The 23,434-nt window shown below is 43.1% G+C and overlaps 1 protein-coding gene across 2 annotated transcripts; it reads left to right on the forward strand.

The window, feature by feature from the left end:
* Nucleotides 1–1,216: 1,216 nt before the first annotated feature.
* NARS1 (asparaginyl-tRNA synthetase 1) lies at nucleotides 1,217–22,214 on the forward strand. Of its 2 annotated transcripts, XM_005586601.4 has the most exons (14): nucleotides 1,217–1,337; nucleotides 2,380–2,459; nucleotides 7,182–7,340; nucleotides 7,427–7,516; nucleotides 9,166–9,244; nucleotides 11,739–11,809; nucleotides 14,019–14,105; nucleotides 14,935–15,156; nucleotides 15,268–15,467; nucleotides 15,858–15,993; nucleotides 16,682–16,795; nucleotides 19,712–19,843; nucleotides 20,398–20,529; nucleotides 21,111–22,214. In XM_005586601.4, the coding sequence occupies exons 1-14, from the start codon at nucleotides 1,295–1,297 to the stop codon at nucleotides 21,240–21,242; spliced, it is 1,677 nt and encodes a 558-aa protein (XP_005586658.1). In that variant the 5' UTR covers nucleotides 1,217–1,294; the 3' UTR covers nucleotides 21,243–22,214. The 2 variants fall into 2 exon arrangements, with proteins under 2 accessions (XP_005586658.1, XP_045234217.1); XM_045378282.3 differs by lacking the exon at nucleotides 2,380–2,459.
* Nucleotides 22,215–23,434: the final 1,220 nt, after the last annotated feature.

The raw sequence follows: 23,434 nt of genomic DNA on the forward strand, positions 1-23,434 counted from the left end.
CCTGGGCAACACAGAGAGACCCCTCCCCTCCTCCATCTCCACAAAAATAAAAAATAAAAATAAAAATAAACGAGCCAGGCATGGTGGCGTGCACCTATAGTCCCAGCTACTTGGGAGGCTGAAGTGGGAGGCTCGCTCGAGCCCAGGAGTTCGAGGCTGCAGTGAGCTATGACAGCACCACTGCACTCCAGCCTGAGCAACAGAGAAGACCCAGTCTCCAAAAAAAAAAAAAAAAAAAAAAAAACCACCAAAAAAAAAAAAGTTGAAAATGATGACAGATCCTTTATTAGCACCTCTTACATGCCCGGGCAGTGAACTTACATCATCTTTCACAAACAGAGAAACTGAACCTCATTCAGATTAGGTAATTTATCTGAAGACACAGATAAACCCCTCCCAGCGCCTGAGTCTCCGCGCAATCGGGATGCTTCGCAGCGGGGCAGGGGCAGGGCCCGGAGCCACCGCCATGGCAGCCTGGGGGAACGACGGATTCGGGGAAGCTCAGCCTGGCCCTTCAAGTCCCGGGCCCAGCAAGGGCCAGGACCCTCCCTCCCTCCCTGCAATCGGTCCCCAAACTCGCTGAATGAAGCTCATTCAGATTAGATAATTTATCTGAAGACACACGGTTAGTAAAAGGCAGAACCCAGGTTTGTATTCCGAAGCCCTTTTGTTCTTTTCCACCACATTATTATGGACTCCCTAACAGTAATCCTTGTAATTTTTAAATGAACATACACCATAGTTCCTGTCCTGAACACCGAGAGACGTTGGTTCACGGAGGTGAGAAAGTTAACGCATCCCGCTGCGTCCCCTCCACCGCCGCGCACCCAGTCTCGCAGCTGGCATGGTGTTTGCTGGTGACATGAACTCAACCAGCCTCCAGCATCTGGGGATCGGGGTGACATCCTTTGGTCTGGTTTGCAAGAGGACCCGCACGCCTCCAGCTGGGACAGAATTGAAAGGTTCAGAAAGGAAAGCTGGGGAGGTGGGGAAGGAAGAGTGCAAAAGTGACGCTGTGCCACGGTCTCCAGGGCCAAGCAGCCCCGGGCCAGGCTGTGCACTCCGACCTGCGCAAACGCGTGGGGCGGTGCGTCTCCGGATCCGGAAGTTGCCTCTGCCCTCACCAAATATGGCGGCCCCGGCGCCGCTCGCCCGCCTCTCGTAACCAATGGAACCGCGGCGGTCGGTTGATTCACGCAGGCGGTCTCTGCTCTGCGCTCTCTGATGCAACGCCGGAGTCGCGGAAGCCGTTGGTGCACGTCGGCGTGGCAAGACGTTGGCGGTATTGCAGTCTATGTCCTTGGAGGTGACCAGGGCCACTGCAGGCATGGTGCTAGGTGGGTGAGACTCGTGTGGCGCGGTGTTCCCTGCCTGGGGCAGGAACTCTGCTCCATCCGGGTTCCGGCGCTTTCCTTAGTGCGTACTAGAGTGGGCGCCCCGCGAATGTTTGGGGACCGATTACAGGGAGGAAGGGAGGGTCCTGGCCCTCGCTGGGCCCGGGACTTGAAGGGCCAGGCCGGGCTTCACCGAGTCCGTCGTTCTCCCGGGCTGCAATGGCGATGGCTCCGGGCCCTGCCCCTGCGCCGCTGAGAAACATCCCGATTACGCTGAGACTCAGGCGCTGGGAGGGGTTCAGACACAGGGTAGCCCCTACTCCCGCAGATCTTCAAAGTGATCGTCAGGAAGAGGCTTTAGGATTCCAGTTGTTTTCTCCCAGCCTCATTTTTTTATTGAGGTTTCCGGGGAGACCATACTGTGCAGTAGAAAAAAAAAGAGAGAGACCTGTATGGATGTCACTGTTCAGACCTACTAGTTGTGAGGCCTGAAATTTTCCAACCTCAGAGCTTCTGTTTCCTTTGAAGATCAGAGGGAGCTGGTGTTTATTTGCCATCTCTACAAAAACTGGCACTGGGATATCTGATTTGTATGTGTTATTTTATTTCATCTTCAGTACAGCCTTTCAAGATGGGGATTGTTTTTCTTATTTTATAGATAAAGAAATAAGCTCAGAAAGGCTAAGTAAATTCTCCAGAATCACCCTTCCTTTTAAGGTACAAAATCGAAGATTCCAGCATATGTCTGACCAACTTCAAAGCCCTTGTTTTATTTTTGGGTGCCCAGTTGGATAGAATAAATATCACAAAGTGAAATGATCAGAGTTCATTTTGAAAACCTGGATTGTTAACTAATGTTTTTAATGAGATGGATGTTATTGAAATGGAGTGGGGAAATAATTAGGATATTAATTTCTTATGGACCTCAGTAATTTTTACTAATCGATGCTTGTTCTGTTTACAAAGGTAAGGAATGAATAAAGTAGTAAGGTGACTAATAGTTAATGGTCAGACCACAACTTACCCTCATTTTGTCAAACAACAGAGCTGTACGTCTCTGACCGAGAGGGAAGCGATGCCACGGGAGATGGAACCAAGGAGAAACCATTTAAAACTGGTCTAAAGGTAGAGTCTCTTCTCATTAGGAAAATGAGACTGCATTTATTAATGACTTATGTCAATTATCATGTGACTTGTCAAGAATTTAATTTCAAACCCTGAGTTCCAAAGAGAATTTTCAGAAAAGGGAAAGTAAGGAATGCGGACAGATATGTGACTTTAAGATTGTTAGATGATGGAAGTCTAAACTTACTTTAACATTTTAAAAAAAAGGTATCTTCTTTTTTACCACATGGCATTGCTTCTTGGAATCTTTCTCTGCAATGAGTCAGATTGCTGGATTTTCAATTCTTGTAAAGATAAAAGTTCTTTCCTCAATCACAGTGAGCTCATGACCAGGGGGCTCCTGAGAGGACTTTTGGTGAATTTACCACAATTCAGAGTATGATCCTGAGATTTGACTCCAAGACCTGGTTTATACCAGCACACCAAGAATGGATTCTTGGAGCTGACTCATGACTTGGAGCTTGAAGCTAGAATGCCAATTTATTAACGTGCAATTATTTCTCAGGATCTAGAATCCTTGAATGAGTTTAGCTCATTCTCAAAGAGGTTTGTCAAGAACTTGGACTCAGGCCAGGTGCAGTGGCTCACGCCTATAATCTCAACAGTTTGGGAGGCTGGGGTAGATGGATCGCTTCAGCCCAAGAGTTTGAGACCAGCTTGGGCAACTTGGTGAAATCCTGTCTCTAAAAGAAACATAAAAATTAGCGTGGCATGGTGGTGCGTGCCTGTGGTCCCAGCTACTCCAGAGACTGAGGTGGGAGGATTGCTTTAGCCTGGAAGGTGGAGGTTGCAGTGAGCCATGATTGTGCCACTGCACTCTAGCCTGAGACCCTGTCTCAAAAGTAAAAAAAAAAAAAAAAAGGGGGGGGGGCTTGGACTCACAACGTGGGTGTTAGGTAGTTGATTGTATCAGGGTAAAGTGTGGCCTAAGACAACCTTCTTAAAATAGACCATGGACTTAGCTGTGAACTCATATGCTAGAATCCATTGGCTACAACTGCCACATAAGGAAGATGGTTAAAAGTTTCTTGGGTCTGGGCTTTGGTGCCTCAGGTCTGTAATCCCAGCACTTTGGGAGGCTGAGACTGGAGGATTGCTTGAGCCCAGAAGTTTGAGAACAGCCTGAGCAACGTGATAAGACCCTCATCTCTACAAAAAATTTAACTTCTTAAAACTTTTTAAATAAATTTAATTTAAAAAATAAAGATAGGATATTAACGCTCCCAAAGTGCTGGGATTATAGGAGTGAGCCATCACACCCTGCCAACTACAAAAATTTAAAAAAAAAAAGATTAGCCAGGCATGGTGGTATGCACCTGTGGCCCCAGCTACTCGGGAGACTGAGATGAGGGTACTATTTCAGCCCAGGAGGTTGAGGCTGCAGTGAGCTGTGATTGTGTCACTGCTTTGCACCCTGGACAGCAACAACAAAAAAGTTCCTTCCTTGAAGTATGTTAGGAAAAGCGGTGCCTTGACCCTCCTTTTTCTGTGCCTCCCTTTTGTTAACTGTGTTACAACATTTATAGTTACTGTCAAGTCCTCCTAACCTGGGAGCATTCTCCTCTCTCCTCTTGTAGATCATACCATATGGTTATATCTTTGGTGTGTCATACATGGGTACTTGTTTTTAATTTTTTTTTTTTTTTTTCTGAGACAGGATCTTACTTTGTTGCCCAGGCTGGATTGCAGTAGCACCATCATGGCTCACTGCAGCTTCAACCCTGGGCTTAAGGGATCCTCCCACCTCAGCCTTCCAAGTAGCCCAGACCACAGGGGCATGTTACCACACCCAGTTAATTTGTTTCTTATTTGTAGATATGAGGTCTACAAATGTTGCCCAGGCTGGTCTTAAACTCCTGGGCTTAAGCAGTCCTGCTGCCTTGGCCTCCCAAAGTGCTGGGGCTACAGGTGTGAGCCACCACTTCTGGCTGGGTTTTACTTTTTAACCACTCTTAAGGGGAAATCTTTAATTTCTGGATTGTTGGTTGCCTCATTTTGCAGCTCCCAAAAACTAGCAACACTGTTTAGATGAACGTTTGCAGAATGTCACTCTTAACAAAAGCGTAGCATTCTGATTTGGGAACTGATAGTTTGGCTCTTTCTTTCAGTGATACAAAAGGAGGGATCAGTACAGACTGTCGGGTAGTAAGTGAATTCTGAAGGACTTAGATGTATTCATGGGACCTTCTCTCCTGGTTTTGCATTTTAATCAATGGCTTTTTTTTTTTTGAGACAGACTTTCGTTCTTCTTGCCCAGGCTGGAGTGCAGTGGCATGATCTCGGCTCACTGCAACCTCTGCCTTCTGGATTCAAGCAGTTCTCCCTGCCTCAGCCTCCTGAGTAGCTGGGATTACAGGCACCCGCCACCATGCCTGGCTAATTTTTTTTTAATATTATTATTATTTGTAGTAGAGATGGTGTTTCACCATGTTGGCCAGGCTGGTCTTGAACTCTTGACCTCAGGTGATCCACTCACCTTGCCTCCTAAAGGCTGGGATTACAGGCGTGTGCCACTGCGCCCAGCCCCTACATGTATTCTTTTTTTTTTTTTTTTTTTTTTTTTTTTTTGAGACGGAGTCTCGCTCTGCCGCCCAGGCTGGAGTGCAGTGGCCGGATCTCAGCTCACTGCAAGCTCCGCCTCCCGGGTTTACGCCATTCTCCTGCCTCAGCCTCCCGAGTAGCTGGGACTACAGGCGCCCGCCACCTCGCCCGGCTAGTTTTTTGTATTTTTAAGTAGAGACGGGGTTTCACCATGTTAGCCAGGATGGTCTCGATCTCCCGACCTCGTGATCCGCCCGTCTCGGCCTCCCAAAGTGCTGGGATTACAGGCTTGAGCCACCGCGCCCGGCCTACATGTATTCTTACAATGTCTAGTTGTTAAAAGGATGGACTATTGAATGTTTTCTTTTTTTTTCTTTTTTTTTTTTCTTTTTTTGAGAAAGAGTCTCGCACTGTCACCCAGGCTGGAGTGCAGTGGTGCAATCTCAGTCCACTGCAACCTCTGCCTCCCAGGTTCAAGAGATTCTTTTGCCTCAGCCACCCGAGTGACTGGGACCACAGGCGTGTGCCATCACGCCTGGCCAGTTTTTGTATTTTTAGTAGAGACGGAGTTTCATCATATTGGCCAGGCTGGTCTCGAACTCCTGACCTCATGATCCGCCCACCTCAACCTCCCAAAGTGCTAGGATTACAGGCGTGAGCCACCACACCCAGCCCTTGAATGTTTTCAAAAGATCCAGATTCCCTCTTTCTCTGCAGCAGTCATAGAACTGAGAAAAAGTCCGTTTTTACAGGCTGCAGATCTTGCAACAAGAGAGTAATTCATTGCATTTCTTGTTTGGTTTAATAACTTGGAAGAGATTTCGAAAGATTATTTGAGGCTTTAAAGTATTCATCTTTTATATACTTTCAACTGTGTTTTAAAAACCACAAACGATAAACTATCAAATGATATGTAACACAGCAATGCCTGATATGTTCCATTGTTGCAAAGAGGTATTCTACAGTGTGGGAATTTTTCAGATTAAATGAGTTTAGCTTTTTGGGGTTTTTTTTTTTTTTTTTTTTCTTTGAGACGGAGTCTCACTCTGTCGCCCAGGCTGGAGTGCAGTGGTGCGATCTCGGCTCACTGCAAGCTTCACCTCACGCCATTCTCCTGCCTCAGCCTCCCAAGTAGCTGGGACTACAGGCGCCCGCCACCACGCCTGGCTAATTTTTTGTATTTTTAGTAGAGACGGGGTTTCACTGTGTTGGCCAGGATGGTCTCAATCTCCTGATCTTGTGATCCTCCTGCCTCGGCCTCCCAAAGTGCTGGGACTACAGGCGCCTGCCACCACGCCTGGCTAATTTTTTGTATTTTTAGTAGAGACGGGGTTTCACTGTGCTAGCCAGGATGGTCTCGATCTCCTGATCTTGTGATCCTCCTGCCTCGGCCTCCCAAAGTGCTGGGATTACAGGCGTGAGCCACCGCACCCAGCCCCTTTTTGTGTTCTTAACCATTGTTTTGTTGAAAGTTTCAAAAATGTCTGACACTTCTCTGATTTCTCACAGAGGACTACGTTTTAGATGTCACCTGCAGTTGGCTTTTGCTGTCAGGTGTCTCTTCTGTTGTCTGTATATCTGTGCTGGTTGCTACAGCCACTTAAGATCTGTTGCTTGTAGTCTGCTTGTCCTGGAGAACTGTATAGTGTATGCCCGAACTTGCTGGAATTGTTTGTGAGAGGACCTCAGAGCTTGAGCTTTAGCCAGTGTGCTGCTTTTGTTTTTTCTTTTCTTGAGATGGAGTCTTGCTTTGTTGCCCAGGCTGGAGCGCAGTGGCGCGATCTCGGCTCACTGCAAGCTCTGCCTCCTGGGTTCACACCATTCTCCTGCCTCAGCCTCCTGAGTAGCTGAGACTACAGGTGCCTACCACCACACCCAGCTAATTTTGTATATTTTTTTTAGTAGAGACGGGGTTTCACCATGTTAGCCAGGATGGGGTCAATCTCCTGACCTCACCCACCTCGGCCTCCCAAAGTGCTGGGATTACAGGCGTGAGCCACCATGCCCAGCCAACCAGTGTGCTGCTTAAATGTTCAACCAGTCACTCCGCCGACATCAGCTTTTGGTTGTTGGGGTCTTTATGCTTAGATTGTTCAAGTTGCCTTATACTTGAGGTGTTATTTTGATTTTAAGTGTTGTACGATGTTCAAGAACTGTCTTTTTTCCTCCTCCCTACCCAAGGCTTTGATGACAGTAGGAAAAGAACCATTTCCTACCATTTACGTAGATTCACAAAAAGAAAATGAGAGGTGGAATGTTATTTCTAAATCACAGTTGAAGAACATTAAAAAGATGTGGCATAGGGAACAAATGAAGAGTGAATCCCGGGAAAAGAAAGAGGTGAGTCCTGAACTTGCCACAGTGAACGTTGTTAAAGTTAGAACTCTGGAAACAATGTTAACCAACTGCTTCATCTTTAAAATTAGGCAGAAGATAGTTTACGAAGAGAAAAGAACCTGGAAGAAGCAAAGAAGATTACCATTAAAAACGATCCAGCTCTCCCAGAGCCAAAATGTGTAAGTTTGTTTATCTTTTCAAATACCGTGGACTTGGCTACATCAGATCATTATTTCTGTGTGTGAGGGGCATGCCATGTGGTTTGTTCCTTTACATTTTGTTTTTACTTTCCTTTTATTTTTTATTTCTTAATTTTAAATTTTAATTTATTTATTTTGAGACAGAATCTCGGTCTGTTGCTCAGGCTGGAGTACAGTGGTGCAGTTTCTGCTTACTACAACCTCTGCCTCCTGGGCTCAAGCGAGCCTCCCAAGTAGCGGGGACCACAGGCATGCACCACCACACCTGGCTAACTTTTATTTATTTTTAATTTTTGTAGAAACAGGCTCCCATATTGCCCAGGCTGGTTTCAAACTCCTGGGCTCAAGGGATCCTCTCACCTCAGCCTCCCAAAGTGCTGGGAATTCAGGCATGAGCCACCATGCCTGGCCTACTTTCCTTTCAGAAGGGACATAGAAAAATAATGTTTTAGAGTTATGAGGCTAGTTCTTTAGGGATTCATTTTATTACACAGTCAAGTAAATGCATGTTGAATGAATTCTGTCCCAATTGAATGCCAGCAGATGGGGGACCCACGCCTGACTGCGCTTCATGATGTTGGTCAAGTGATTTAACCCTCTCTAGTGTCGGTTTGCTTATAAAACGAAGAGGTTGAAATCCATGAGTTTCATGTTTATTTAAATAGAGTAAAAGTTTGTGAATTGTGAAATTAGATTCACTCTTCTTCCTTCTGTTCTTTCTGGAACCCAAATAGATTGCTGGACTATGAATGAAAATGGTTTGATTTCCAGTAGTTCTTACTTTATTTTATTATTTATTTATTTATTTATGAGACAGAGTTTCGCTGTTGTCACCCGGGCTAGAGTGCAGTGGGGAGATGTCAGCTCACTGCAACCTCCACCTCCCAGATTCAAGTGATCGTCCTGTCTCAGACTCCTAGGTAGCTGGGATTACAGGTGCCCGCCACCATGCCTGACTAATTTTTATATTTTTAGTAGAGATGGGGTTTCACCATGTTGGCCAGACTGGTCTCAAACTGCTGACCTCAGGTGATCTGCCCACCTCAGCCTCCCAAAGTGCTGGGATTACAGGCTTGAGCCACCACGCCCAGCCAGATTTCCAGTAGTTCTTACTGCTGATGAATTTTTCTATTATTTTCTTATTGATGGAGCTGGGGTTTTTTGGCTACATTCACCAGCCCCTTCCTCTACTCATCTCCTTTCTCCTTCATCCCCCAAACAAAAGTTAGCCTTTTTAGATACCAGGTTCTGGAAGGTATCGAAGAACTGTGGGGTCACGAAAAGGCTCCGTGTGGACTGGGATTGTTGCTATTGTGGGACGCAAGTGCTCCACTTATGACAAATGAATTCATTTATTAATTAATTTCATCTAGCAATACCTGAAATTCTTCTGGGTGTTTCTCATTACCAGTTTTACCCTAAGAAAGAAGACTTGAAGTGTTTTTTTGTTTTAAACCACTCCAGTACAGTGAAATGTGTTTGGTTCTGACCTGCAGTAGAGGGGCTGTCTCCAGTTTTGAACCATTTGTGATTTTTAACACTTTACTACCGTCTGTCTAATATTAGTGAAAAAGTTGGTGTGTATAAATGACATTATTGAACAAATGTTATTTATTTCAATTTGACAGGTGAAGATTAGTGCATTAGAAGGATATAGAGGCCAAAGAGTAAAGGTGTTTGGCTGGGTCCACAGGCTGCGTAGGCAAGGTAAATGGCAAAGCTTTTCCTTCTTTCTAATTTTTAAATATCTCTGGTCTTAGATGAAGAAAAACACAGATTTGCAGGGTTTTTTTTCTGCCTTTTTTTTTTTGAGACACAGTCTCACTTTGTTGCACAGGCTGGAGTGCAGTTGTGCTATCTTGGCTCACTGCAACGTCCGCCTCTCAGGTTCAAACAATTCTCCTGCCTCAGCCTCCTGAGTAGCTGAGATTACAGGTTACCTGCCACCACACCTGGCTGATTTTTGTAATTTTAGTAGAGACAGTGTTTCACCATGTTGGCCAGTCTTGTCTGGAACTCCTGGCCTCATGTGATCCATCGTCTTGGCCTCCCAAAGTGCTGAAATTACAGGTATGAGCGCTTATGCCCGGCCCTCTTTTTTTTTTTTTTTTGGTATGCTGGCTAGAACTCCCCCCAGCCATCCTGCTGCCTCAGCCTGAGCAGCTGCGCTTACAGGCACATAGCACCTCACCTGGCTTTAAAGGATAGAGTGATTTATATCTTAAATTTGTTCTTGTTTAAAATGACTATTGAAAGTATAAAAATTTTTAAATGCTATTTTAACAGTTAGCAATTACAGTGATGAAGACATGTCCAGTAAATATTTGTCAAGTATTTGTCAAACTGGGAGGATCGCTTGAGCCCAGGAGGCAGAGGTTGCAGTGAGCAGAAACTGCACCGCTGCACTCCAGCCTGAGCAACAGAGCGAGAAAGGAGATGAGTAGAGGAAGGGGCTGGTGAATGTAACCAAAAAACCCCAGCTCCATCACTAAGGAAATAATAGAAAAATTCATCAGCAATAAGAACTACTGGAAATCTGGCTGGGCGTGGTGGCTCAAGCCTGTAATCCCAGCACTTTGGGAGGCTGAGGTGGGCAGATCACCTGAGGTCAGGAGTTTGAGACCAGTTTTAATTATTTAGCAAAAACCAAGGGGTGTTACCATAGGAAGTTTACATCTGAGTCTGAAACTTGGCCATAGTTTTGACTCTTATTAACAGTGTATTTGCATTCTCGCTTGGCTCTGACATTTTGTTTCCTCTTTCCCTTTTTATTATTATAATATATAAACATTATTACTTTTACTATTTATTATGAGGGATTAGCAAATCTTTCATTAAAAAGTGGGATGGGGCCGGGCATGGTGGCTCAAGCCTGTAATCCCAGCACTTTGGGAGGCCGAGATGGGCGGATCACGAGGTCAGGAGATCGAGACCATCCTGGCTAACACGGTGAAACCCCGTCTCTACTAAAAATACAAAAAAAACTAGCTGGGCGAGGTGGCGGGCGCCTGTAGTCCCAGCTACTCGGGAGGCTGAGGCAGGAGAATGGCGTAAACCTGGGAGGCAGAGCTTGAAGTGAGCTGAGATCCGGCCACTGCACTCCAGCCTGGGCGACAGAGCGAGACTCCGTCTCAAAAAAAAAAAAAAAAAAAAAAAAAAAGGTGGGATGGGCCAGGTGCGGTGACTCACGCCTATAATCCCACTACTTTGGGAGGCCAAGGTGGGTGGATTGCCTGAGGTCAGGAGCTCAAAACCAGCCTGGCCAACATGGTGAAACCTTGTCTCTACTAAAAATACAAAAATTAGCCGGGTGTGGTTGTGGGCACCTGTAATCCCAGCTACTCGAGAGGCTGAGGCAGGAGAAGCAGTTGAACCTGGGAGGCGGAGGTTGCAGTGAGCTGAGATCATGCCATTGTACTCCAGCCTGGGCAACAAAAGCGAAACTCCCTCTGAAAAAAAAAGTGGTCAGGAGGGGACAAAAAATACAAATGAAATGTTTTAAGTAGATTTCAGTAATGGACCTTTGAGACATAAATAAGAAAAAGTGATTTTGTTCAAGAACATTTATGCATCACCCACTGAGTGCACAGTACTACACCAGACATTGCAGGGGATTCAAGGGTGGATAAGGCGTAATGCCTTAACTCATGTTGCCTTCTGTCTTGCTTTCCCCTGGTTGTATGGATCTTGGGGATCATGTAGGATTTGAAAGTCTAAAACACTGAAAATAAAATATTTTACAAACACTGAGTAGTAGTATTACCAGTGGTTACTTCACGGGTAGGGAGCCATGTGGGAGGTCTGAACTTCAGTGTTTAACCTTGGAGTTTCCTTTAGATAAGATTAAGTCATGGCTGGGTGCAATGGCTCATACCTGTAATCTCAGCACTTTGGGAGCCTGAGGTAGGAGGACTGCTTGAGCCCAGGAGTTTGAGACCAGTCTGGGCAACACAGTGAGACCTCTGTCACTACAAAATAATTAGCCAGGTGTGGTGGCATGTGCCTGTAGTCGCCAGCTATCTGGGAGGATAAGGTGAGAGGTTTGCTGGAGCCCAGGAGGCTGCTGTGAGCTGTGATTGTGCCGCTGCACTCTAGCCTGAGTGACAAAGTGAGACCCTATCTTTAAAATTATTTTTATATATATATATATAATTTGGTGCTTTGAGAACAGTCTGCCTAAATTATTATTTCTCATTTTTAGGAAAGAATTTAATGTTTCTGGTGTTGCGAGATGGTACAGGTTATCTTCAGTGTGTCTTGGCGGATGAGTTGGTAAATATTTTCTCTTACTTATGCCTGAAAATTAGATGTTTTCAGTAGATTCCTCTATTGTTCTGGGAATTCTAGAATCTATACATTTATTTAAAATTTTTATTTTGTTGACAATGAATGTCAATAAATCAAAACATCACATTGTATACTATAAACATGCAATTTTTATTTGTTTATTATACCTTAATAAGGCTAGGGGAAGAAAACTTTTATGGAAAATTTCCAGCACATTAAAAAATAGAACCATATAAAAAAATCCTCAAATGCTCATCACCCAGCTTCTGTAACTACCAGTATATGGCTAATCCTGGTAAGATATTGCCTCTCAGACATCATATCATTTAAATACACATGCTTATGCATCTCTAAGAAAAATAATGTGGCTGGACATGGTGGCTCACACCTGTAATCTCAACACTTCGGGAGGCTGAAGTGGGCAGATTGCTTGAACCCAGGAATTTGAGACCAGCCTGGCAGCATGGTGAAATCCTGTCTCTACAAAAGATACAAAAATTAGTCAGGTGTGGTGGTGCATATCTGTAGTCTCAGCTACTCAGGAGGCTGAGGTGGGAGGATGGCTTGAGCCAGGGAGGCAGAGGTTGCAGTGAGCCAAGACGATGCCACCACCCTCCAGCCTAGGCAATAGAGTGAAACCTTGTCTCAAAAAAAAAAAAAAAAAGAAAGAAGGACAGATAATATAGTCACCTACTATTATCACACCCTCCACCAAATTAATACAACTACTAAATATGATCTAATATCCAGATTCTTACCAGTTCATACTGCCTTTTTATAGTTGGTTGATTGGAATGAGCATTCTAACAAGATTAACATGCTGCATTTAGTAATATGACTTTGACATTTTCTTTATAACTCTGCTGCTCCCTTTGCATGCTCTTTTCTGCTCTCACCCACCCACTGATACAGATTTGTTGGGAAAACCCTGGTGGATTGTCCTGTGGAACTTCTCACATTCTGGATTTGGTTGTTTGCATCCTTGTGGTGTTCTTTAGCATGTTCTTCTAGTCTCTGTATTTTTTATAAATTGGAAGTTGCAGGTTAAGTCTGATTAGGTTCAGTTTTTTGGCACAACTACTTGGGCAAAGCTACGTTCTTTTAGTTGCATCACGTCAAGAGGCACGTAAGGTGTGGTTATGTTTTTTTTTTTTTTTTTCTTTTTTGAGACAGATTCTTGCTCTGTCACCTATGCTGGAGTGCAGTGGCGTGATCTCAGCTTGGTGCAACCTCTGCCTCACAGATTCAAGTGATTCTCTTGCCTCAGCTTCCCGAGTAGCTGGGACTACAGGCATATGCCACTACACCCAGCTATTTTTTTTGTTTTTAGTAGAGACAGGTTTTTGCCATATTGGCCAGGCTGGTCTTGAACTCCTGACCTCAGGTGATCTACCCGCCTCAGCCTCCCAAAGTGCTGTGATTACAGGTGTGAGCCACCATGCCTGGCTGGTTGTCTTTTTTATGACTAGTGGGTTCAGGTGTTGGCAGCCTGACTTCTTCCTTTCAGAGTCCCCTATCAATTTTTTCCTAATGACTTTAGTAAGAAGTGATTATAGTGTAGGTGGGCTCTGTATGGTTTTTGTTTGTTTGTTTGTTGTTTTGAGACACAGGGTTTCTCAAAAAGAGTGCAGTGGCATCATCATGGCTCATTGCAGCCTCGACTTCCCAGGACCAAGCAATTCTCCCATCTCAGCCTCCCAAGTAGTTAGGACTATAGGCAAGAACCACCACACCCAGCTAATTTTTATTTCTCTCTCCCTTTGTTGTCCAGGCTGGTTTTGAACTCCTGGGCTCCAGTGAGCCTCCCACCTCAGCCTCCCAAAGTGTTGGGATTACAGGCATGAGCCACTGTGCCCAACCTGTATGTTACTTTAATAGTCTAGATTTTTATAAATAAATAAACTGTCCAGATATTTTTAAGTGATGTGGGTCAGTGTTGTTTATTCATATGTATGTAAAGTGTGTATTTACATGTATATGTTTATATTTACATGTATTTGTGTATGTATAGATAAACCTCTGTCTTCCACAAAAATAGCTATATTTTAATATTAATAATATGTGGCCATCTCACTCTTTATTTTACTAGTATTTGATCAGATAACTTGTTTGTAAATAATCCCTTTGATTTTCTATATGGTAGAATTTTTAAATCAATGTGAATAACTAAAGTTGAGCTTTGACCTTTTTATAGTGTCAGTGCTACAATGGAGTATTGTTGTCCACAGAGAGCAGTGTTGCAGTGTATGGAATGCTAAATCTTACCCCAAAGGGCAAGCAGGTGAGTGGATTGAGTTTTGCACTGGGTGAACGAATAGTTTATTTATTGGTTTGTTTTCCAGTGTCTTGGTTTGTACATTTGGCATATGTATTAGGGTTCTTCAGAGGGACAGAGCTGGTGGGATAGATGTATATATGAAAGGGAGTTTTTAAGGAGAATTCACTCAGAAGATCACAAGATGAAGTCCCACGATAGACCATCTGCAAGCTATGGAGCAAGGAAGCCAGTAGTGGCTGAGTCCAAGTTCAAAAGCCTCAAAAGTAGGGAAGTGGACAGGGCAGCCTTCAGTCTGTGGCCGAAGGCCCAAGAGCCCCTGGCAAAGTACTAGTGTAAGTCCAAGAGTCCACAAGCTGGAGAACTTGGAGTCTGATGTTCGATGACAGGAAGCATCCAGCATGGGAGAAAGATGAAGGCCGGAAGACCTGGCAGGTCTGCACTTCCACCTTCTTCCTCCTGCTCTTTCTAGCGAGGCTGGTAGCCGTTTGGGTGATGCCCATCCACACTGTGGGTGGATCTGCTCAGGAGGCTGAGGCAGGAGAATCACTTGAACCCAGGAGGCAGAGGTTGCTGTGAGCCAAGATTGTGCCACTGCACTGCAACCTGGGCGACAGAGCGAGACTCCATCTCAAAAAAGATATTTGTGTGTATGTGAGTGTGTATCCAGAAAGAATATTCATAAAAATATCAATATAAAACTAAAGTAAGAGAATTATGAGGTTCTTAAAAATCTCAGCTTACCAAAACTTTGACATAAATTAAAATCCTCAATACTGTTAATTTTTTATTTCCTTTTCCTTCTTTCTCTGGACCCCACTTTTTAAAAATGCAGGCTCCAGGTGGCCATGAGCTGAGTTGTGACTTCTGGGAGCTAATTGGGTTGGCCCCTGCTGGAGGAGCTGACAACCTGATCAATGAGGAGTCCGACGTTGACGTCCAGCTCAACAACAGACACATGATGATCCGAGGAGAAAACATGTCCAAAATCCTAAAAGCGCGATCCATGATCACCAGGTGCTTTAGAGATCACTTCTTTGATAGGGGGTACCATGAAGTAAGTATGTGTTCGTCAGCTTTTGCAAACAATACATTTTTTGCCATTTTGAAACTTGAATAGTGGTGCTCACGATAGACATTGATTTACTCCTTCTTTGCATTTGAACAGATTACTCCTCCATCATTAGTTCAAACACAAGTAGAAGGTGGTGCCACACTCTTCAAGCTTAACTATTTTGGAGAAGAGGCATTTTTGACTCAATCCTCTCAGTTGTACTTGGAGACCTGCCTCCCAGCCCTGGGAGATGTTTTTTGTATTGCGCAGTCATACCGGGCAGAGCAGTCCAGAACACGAAGGCACCTGGCTGAGTATGAAATTGCCTTTTTGTTTTTATTTCTTTTTAGTTAATATCTTTAGAGAAGAAATCTTAGTGTAGGTAAATTATGTCTGTTTAAAAAAAAAACAAAAAACTGATACATTAAGTGGTTAAGGGAAGAACATGTAACAAAGTTTTGCCACCTTAGATCATAGCTAAGGTCTCTTTTTTCACTTTGACTTGATCTTTTATATATGAAGGAACAAACAGGAAATTGCTACTCAGTGGAGAAGAGGGGAGTCCACAGCTAATTTGCAAAGCTGGGAATTGGTAGCATTGTTGGAATTTTATGGACAGCTTCCCGATGTTAAAATTTAAGCCTTGCTGGAGGAAAAAACAGTGCAGGAGAAAAGCAGTTCTGAACTAGTGTCTTGTTCTTCAGGTACACTCACGTGGAAGCTGAGTGTCCTTTCCTGACCTTTGATGACCTCCTGAACCGGTTGGAGGACTTGGTTTGTGATGTGGTAGATCGAATATTGAAGTCTCCTGCAGGGAGCATAGTGTATGAGCTCAACCCGGTAGGTGCAGTGTTTATGGAAAGAAAAAGTCACAGTCCTTTTTTGGAAGACAATGAAGTCGTCATCCTCAGTTTTTGTAGATTTGATGGCTTGGTGAGCTGAAATAAGTGACTAATTATTTTGAAGACTAGAATTTGATGTTAGTCATTGTCGATAATTTTATAATGTTTTCAGTTATGTAAGAAGAGACTCATGTTTTCCATTTTAGGAATGTCTACATAGTTTTCTAGTCTGACGTTTTCTATATATATATGTGTGTGTGTGTGTGTGTGTGTATATATGTATTTTTTTTTTGAGACGGAGTCTCACTCTGTCACCCAGGCTGGAGTACAGTGGCGCGATCTCTGCTCACTGCAACCTCTGTCTCCCAGGTTCAAGCGATTCTCCTGCCTCAGCCTCCTGAGTAGGTGGGATTACAGGAGCCTACCACTACCCCCAGCTAATTTTTGTATTTTTAGTAGAGATGGGGTTTTACTGTGTTGGCCAGGCTAGTCCCAAACTCCTGACCTCAAGTGATCTGCCCACCGCAGCTTCCCAAAATGCTGGGATTACAGGCATAAGCCACCACCCCTAACTGAAGTAATATTTTATAATAATAATATTTTATAATAATAGTTTTTAATGGAAATTTTAGTGTTAATGTTTACATTTACGTATATACACATTATATTTTTCCTTTCTTCTATAGAACTTTCAGCCCCCCAAACGGCCTTTCAAACGGATGAACTATTCAGATGCTATCATTTGGCTAAAAGAACATGATATAAAGAAAGAAGATGGAACTTTCTATGAATTTGGAGAAGTATGTATTCCTTTCTCTCATTGTTTCCAAGGTGGGATTGGGCTCCAGTTCTCTTCTTCTGGTTAATGAACTAGTAATGTGGGTGGCATCTGCCTGTCCTCAAATAAATGGTAACAGCAGAACCTGCTTCATGGGGTTGCCTGCAGATTCACTGAGTTAACAGAGTCAGCCTTAGGACAGTGCCAGTTCTGTAGCGTCCAGTAAGTGTGAGTGAGTTTCTTTTTTTGTTTTTTGTTTGTTTGTTTGTTTTGAGACAGAGTCTCACTCTGTTGCCCAGGCTAGAATGCAGTGGCATGATCTCGGCTCACTGCAGCCTCTGCCTCCTGGATTCAAGCAATTCTCCTGCCTCAGCCTCCCGAGTAGCTGGGACTACAGGCGCATACCACCACGCCCAGCTAATTTTATTATTTTTAGTAGAGACAGGGTTTCACCATGTTGGCCGAGATGGTCTCGATCTCTTGACCTCATGATCCGCCCGCCTCAGCCTCCCAAAGTGCTGGGATTATAAGTGTGAGCCACCGCTCCTGGCCAAGTGTGAGTTTCTAAGCTGCCTTCACGTCTCCTGCTTTGCCTCTTCCCTCTTCCTTCATTGTTCTTCCTTGGCCACAGCTTATAAACTCTCCTTATTCTCTAGGCTGGCAGGAGTGCTTTAGAAGGTTGTGAAGCCTTTGAAATCACATGCAAAATGATGGTATATAGATATATATGTATATTTTTTTTCTGGAGAATGTATCTTTTGCTTTTAAAAAGAGGTTCATCACCTCCCCCAAAACAGTGATTTAAAGCTCCTTAATGTGGAAGATGAGAAAGAAGATAGCCATTGGTTAAAAATGCAAAACCAAGAGAGAAGGTGTTGGAAAAGGTAGCCTAGTGCCCCAGATAAACTTAGCATTTCGGTTTTGCCTGAGAACCACTCTCCCAGCATGCACTTGGATTGCAAGTTTTCTTTCTTTGGGACAGCGTCTCCATCTGTCGTCCAGGCTGGAATGCATGGGTGCGATCATAGCTGGCTACAACCTTGAACTCCAAAGTTCAAGTGATCCTCCTACATCAGCCTCCAAAAGTGCTGGGATTACAGATGTGAGCCACCACGCCCAGCTAATTTTTTATTATTTGTAGAGATGGCATCTCCCTATGTTGGCCCAGGCTGGTCTCAAACTCCTTGGCTCAAGCAATCCTCCTACCCCGGCCTCCCAAAGTGTTGGGATCACGGGCGTGGGCCACCGCGTCCGGTTCAAGTTTTCAACACTATGCTAGGCCCTCTTTCCTATGCATTTAACCATTACTTACATAATATTTGCACATCTAATTGTTTTACAGTTGAAATGTGTGTAGCTGCTACTACTTTTGGGTTTTAGAAGGAATTAATAGAAACAATATACTAGGTCTATGTAAAGCACTCTTATTGTTTCTGTGAATTCAGTTTTTTTTCTTTTTTAAAGAGATGGAGGTATTGCTTTGTTGACTGGGCTGGTCTCAAACTCCTGGCCTCAAGCAATCCTCTCACCTCAGCCTCCTGAGTGTTGAGATTATAGTGTTGAGATTATAGGCATGAGCCACACTGTATAGTGTTGATATTGTAGATGTGAGCCACACTGTGCCCAGCCTGTGAATTCAGTTTATGATGTATAATGACAAAATTTTGTATTGAGAACTTGAATACTTTTAGTGTACTTAATACTTAGTAAAATAGTGTAGTTGAGTGGAAGGAACACAAGCTGTGGAGTCAGAAGCCCCCCAGGTGGGCTTAGCTCCCACCTCTTTTGTGCTGTGTAACTGAAGACCAGTGACCCCCTCTCAGGTTCCTTATCTTTACGTTGGAAGTAACATCCATTTTGTAAGATTGTGGGGACTACAGGAGCAAAATGCCTAGCCAGGACAATGGCAGGGGAGCCTGTCAGCATTTACTATACATTGCTATTCCACACACATGAGGACACTAGAGTAGATACATGGCCTTCAGGCTTTTGAGGGGTATGAAATAAGACCTGTTTTCCCCTAACTAAATCTTATGCAGAACCCTGCTGTGTAATGCAGATGCAAGCTGAGAGACTAGAGCTCTCCTGCTCATCTCCTGTTGCCTCTCGGCGTCTCCAAGGACGCAAGGGCTCCAGGGCCCGGAGCTTGAAAACAGGTGTGCTGGGTGATTGCTACCTCCATTTCACTTCTTCATTAAACAAATCTATGAGTCTTCTCCAGTTCTCTCAATCCGTTTTTACTGGGACAAGACTTTTCAGTTTTAACTTATGTGTTAACTTTATGTGTGGTACGGAAGGATGTTTTGAGAGAGAAACTAATGAGCTTGAGTCATCATCTAACATTGTTTGGCTAACTATTCCAGGTGTGCTTACCCTTACCAGTTTGACATTGGTTATTTGTCTCATGATTGTGCCTTTCTGTCATTGAAGGCATAACTGATTAATTACAACAGGAAAGAAGGGCAGATAACAGAGAGTTTAAAGATTAGTGTCATTAGTAATATACTCTGTGTGTAGATCAATGATGTTCTAGAGCATTCATGATTACCGTATGCCTTATGGGACTAAGTGGACCTCATTTGCTTCAGAGCTAGACAAAACAGGCCACTGAGAAAAATACTGAGCTGTGTCTAGTTACAGCTTGAGGCTGGCTTTTGTTTTTGTTTTTTTGATTTTCCTTCGTCAAGCAGCATAGTGCTTGAGATATGCTGTCAAGGGAGACAGATCTTTTACACTTCATTAAATAACTGAGTTTTAAGAATATGTTTATTTCTTTTTGAAAGAAATTATTCTTTACACAAATGTGTATGGGTTAAGGGTAGGTGTGTCTCTACTCTGTTGAATTGATAGGAGGAAGGACTGGTACAGGGTGAAGGAGCTGCTTCTGTCTTGTTGCAATCTAAGTTGTAAATGTTAATGAAGTCTTGTTTAACCTCAGGATATCCCAGAAGCTCCTGAGAGACTGATGACAGACACCATTAATGAACCAATCTTGCTGTGTCGATTTCCCGTGGAGATCAAGTCCTTCTACATGCAGCGATGTCCTGAGGATTCCTGTCTTACTGAATCTGTCAGTTTCTGTTTCAAAGAGTATTCATAATTTTGCTTTCTTTTTTTTTTTTTTTTTAGACGGAGTCTCGCTCTGTCGCCCAGGCTGGAGTGCAGTGGCCGGATCTCAGCTCACTGCAAGCTCCGCCTCCCGGGTTCACGCCATTCTCCTGCCTCAGCCTCCCGAGTAGCTGGGACTGCAGGCGCCCGCCACCTCGCCCGGCTAGTTTTTTGTATTTTTTAGTAGAGACGGGGTTTCACCGTGTTAGCCAGGATACATAATTTTGCTTTCTAAGGGGATGGGGACTGTCATCTGGAATCAGATACAGCTCATGGCAAATATATCATTCTCTATCTAGAATGACAATAGTTAAAGACGTTGGGTTTTTCCCCCTCCCCTGATTGAGGTTAACATGCTTGGTTAAATTAGAGAAATGTAAATATTTGAATATTACGTAATCATAGTGCCTCCTTTAGCCCTTGGAGCTTAATCGTAATTTTCATTTGAACTCTAGAGCAATCCTGTGTCTGATCGCTTGAGAGTAATTGTGTATCTTCTTTCACTTACATTTAAAGGTCGACGTGTTGATGCCCAATGTTGGTGAGATTGTGGGAGGCTCAATGCGTACCAGCGATGCTGAAGAAATACTGGCAGGTTATAAAAGGGAAGGGATTGACCCTGCTCCCTATTACTGGTATACAGATCAGGTAAAACCAATTTTTTAAGCACTCAAAATTTTTTTCATTGTAATAATTCTGTATATATTGAAATTTTTTAAAGGGGAGAATTCAGGGTAGTACTTTGGTATTTGAATGAGCTGTATGTGTTCAGCTTCCAGGTTATAATAATGTGGTGTGTGAATATTGCCAGCTTTGTCTTGGCCAAGTTATATGTTGATTTCATTGGAAAACCTGTTTAACGCCTGGCTTGTTGATTGCAACTGAGTTTTAAAAAATTGATCCTACCAGTATCTAGTACCCTTCTTCATTTTCCTCTCATAAAGAGACATTGACTTATTTTAAAAATTTTTAAGAATTTCTTTTTTCCAGGGTGGTACTTATTCCCTGGTTGATTTTTCATACCAAATTATTTCGTTACACATGGTTCATGAAGGCACAGAGATTAAGTGCTGAGATTACAGGCACAAACCACTGAATCTGGCCGTAGATGAATTCTTAACCACAGTGAGCTAACTCCTTTCATGGTGGAAAATCTTAACTACCTCAGATGAAATTTTTAACTAAGTATTTACTCCTCTTTCTTTCTTTCTTTCTTTTTTTTTAAACAGAGAAAATATGGCACGTGTCCACATGGAGGATATGGCTTGGGCTTGGAACGATTCTTAACATGGATTCTGAATAGGTATCACATCCGAGACGTGTGCTTATACCCTCGATTTGTCCAGCGCTGCACGCCATAACCAATTTCTCCAGAAGTGTGGAGGAAAGGTTGTGAAAGGAACAGGCTTTTTAAAAAAGAAAACAAAAAGCCAGAATCTTCGTTTTTCTGTTTCATTGGGGTTTTCTCTGTCTGTGTTTCTTTCTACTACCATAAAAAGTACCTCAGATCACCTGAACATCGAGTTAAGGTTATCATCGTAAGAAAAAATATCCATTATGAAGTTTGGGGGAAATACCTGGCATGAAACTGTAGTTAGGGATACATTCCAGCATTTTATTCACTTTATTCAAGTTATTCATTTTATTCAAGTTATATGTATATATAATTCAACAATTTTAGATTATGGTGTAAGATATTCCGGTAACTTAATCTATCTGTGCTTTTAAGTGTACCTGGAATTCTTTGATTTATTTTATTGCATTAATGAGTTAAAGCAAAAATCTTGGGGGAAGAAATTGGCAATATGGTATAAAAATCTGCTCATATTAGAACACAGTATAATTCAGCAGCAGACACTAGAATCAAATGATAGTCTTTTGTATCAGTTATTAATCTTTTCTAAGTCTGCATAGCTGCTTATAATTCTGAGGCATACAAATTGATATGGAAGAATTTGTAAAAACAGAATTGCCTTAAAGGATTTTAAGTAAGAGCATAATTTTGGGGAGAGTTCTTTAGTGATTCACAATATCCCTCTTAGCATTAGTTTAAGGTAAAGAGGCAGACTGATGTTCCCTCTTTCCTGGTAATTCCTGAGTAATTAAGAGTAAGTTCCAAAAGAATTTGTAGCTGGAATCTTAATAACAATTGTTGGTAGCTGTTTGAGTTGCCCCCACCATGTCCTTAGATCTAATCTGTGCTACCTTATTAACTCACAGCAGGCTTACTGAATGGCTTCATTTCAGATTTAGTTGATTTCTCCACCAAATGCATGTCATGTATTCTCAATAGGCTGTATTCCCAGCAGTCAATAAATGAACATCCGTAAAAACTCTTTGCTGGCATAATTTTCTTGAAGCTAAACATCTCTGTCACATTAGTTCATGCTTTTGCAATTATTTTATCTTTTTTTGATGTATATATGTGAAATTAAGTACTACTAAATTTAGGTATTGCTAATGTTACATGGTGATGAGAAGGAATGATTTTTTTAAATTAGATATGTGGGTCATGGTTACATCTTTTTTGTAATCATTTTTGTGTTACTTTTGGAGACATTAGATTTTATCCTGTTTTGCAATTAAGTGAAATGACAGGTCAAAATGAGGCATTTAGGCTGGGCGTGGTGGCTCACACCTGTAATCCCACCACTTTGGGAGACCAAGGCGGGTGGATCACCTGAGGTCAGGAGTTCAAGACCAGCCTGGGCAACATGGTAAAACCCTATCTCTACAAAAATACAAAAATTAGCCAGGCATGATGGTGGGTGCCTGTAATCCCAGTTACCCAGGAGACTGAGGTGGGTGAATTGCTTGAACTCAGGAGGCAGAGCTTGCAGAGAGCCAAGATCGCACCGTTGCACTCCAGCCTGGGCGACAGAGCAAGACTCTGTCTCAAAAAAAAAAAAAAAAGAAAAGAAAAGGAAGAAATGAGGCATTTATAATCTATTCGGCCTGCATCTTTAAATAAAAAATGCTTGGAAGAATGTGAATGAGCTATAGATTGAACTAGGCAATTCATTTTATCAGAATTTAAGTGAAGAGGTTAGGCTCAGCCTAAATTTTAATGGTGTAAACAGGTCGAGAGTTTTAAAATATTAAAGGAGAGCCAGGATAAGGTATGGATAAGGGAGTTAAGGTCGTGACCTCAGGCCGAGAGACTGAGCACGGTGAGCAGCAAACCTCACAGGTGTGGACTTCACTCCTTCGTTGTGTAGTTACTACCCTAATCCAGGTGTCACAGATGCCATCCCGCTTCCTTGGACAGCTCACAGACAACCCTACCCTCTCAGGACTCCCCATCTCATGACTTTCTCCCTGAAACTCCCTGTTTTTTATACCAAAAGCCCCCTTCACCTTTGGCACTTGTGTGACCTGCTCAGTTTTGGAGACAAATCAGGAGGCTAATTCAATTGCTTAAGTATCAGCTTGCCCTCTTAAATGTCCTTCAGCCATTTCAAGTGACCCAGTTTCCCACCTTGCTGTTCAGTCCCTGCCATCTTGCTGCCTCGTAACAGTTCCTAAAAATGTCCTTAATACGTAGAGTAGTTCA

This window comes from Macaca fascicularis, chromosome 18 (genome assembly GCF_037993035.2).
Source record: "Macaca fascicularis isolate 582-1 chromosome 18, T2T-MFA8v1.1".
NCBI classification, from domain to species: domain Eukaryota; kingdom Metazoa; phylum Chordata; class Mammalia; order Primates; family Cercopithecidae; genus Macaca; species Macaca fascicularis.

What these genes read in the sequence shown, in the direction of transcription:
- NARS1 (XM_005586601.4), top strand. Translation starts at nt 1,295, where the DNA reads ATGTCCTTGGAGGTGACCAGGGCCACTGCAGGCATGGTGCTAG. An exon ending in CTCTCCCAGAGCCAAAATGT is followed by an intron (nt 7,517 to 9,165) that starts GTAAGTTTGTTT and finishes TCAATTTGACAG; the next exon opens with GTGAAGATTAGTGCATTAGA. An exon ending in ATTCCTGTCTTACTGAATCT is followed by an intron (nt 19,844 to 20,397) that starts GTCAGTTTCTGT and finishes TTACATTTAAAG; the next exon opens with GTCGACGTGTTGATGCCCAA.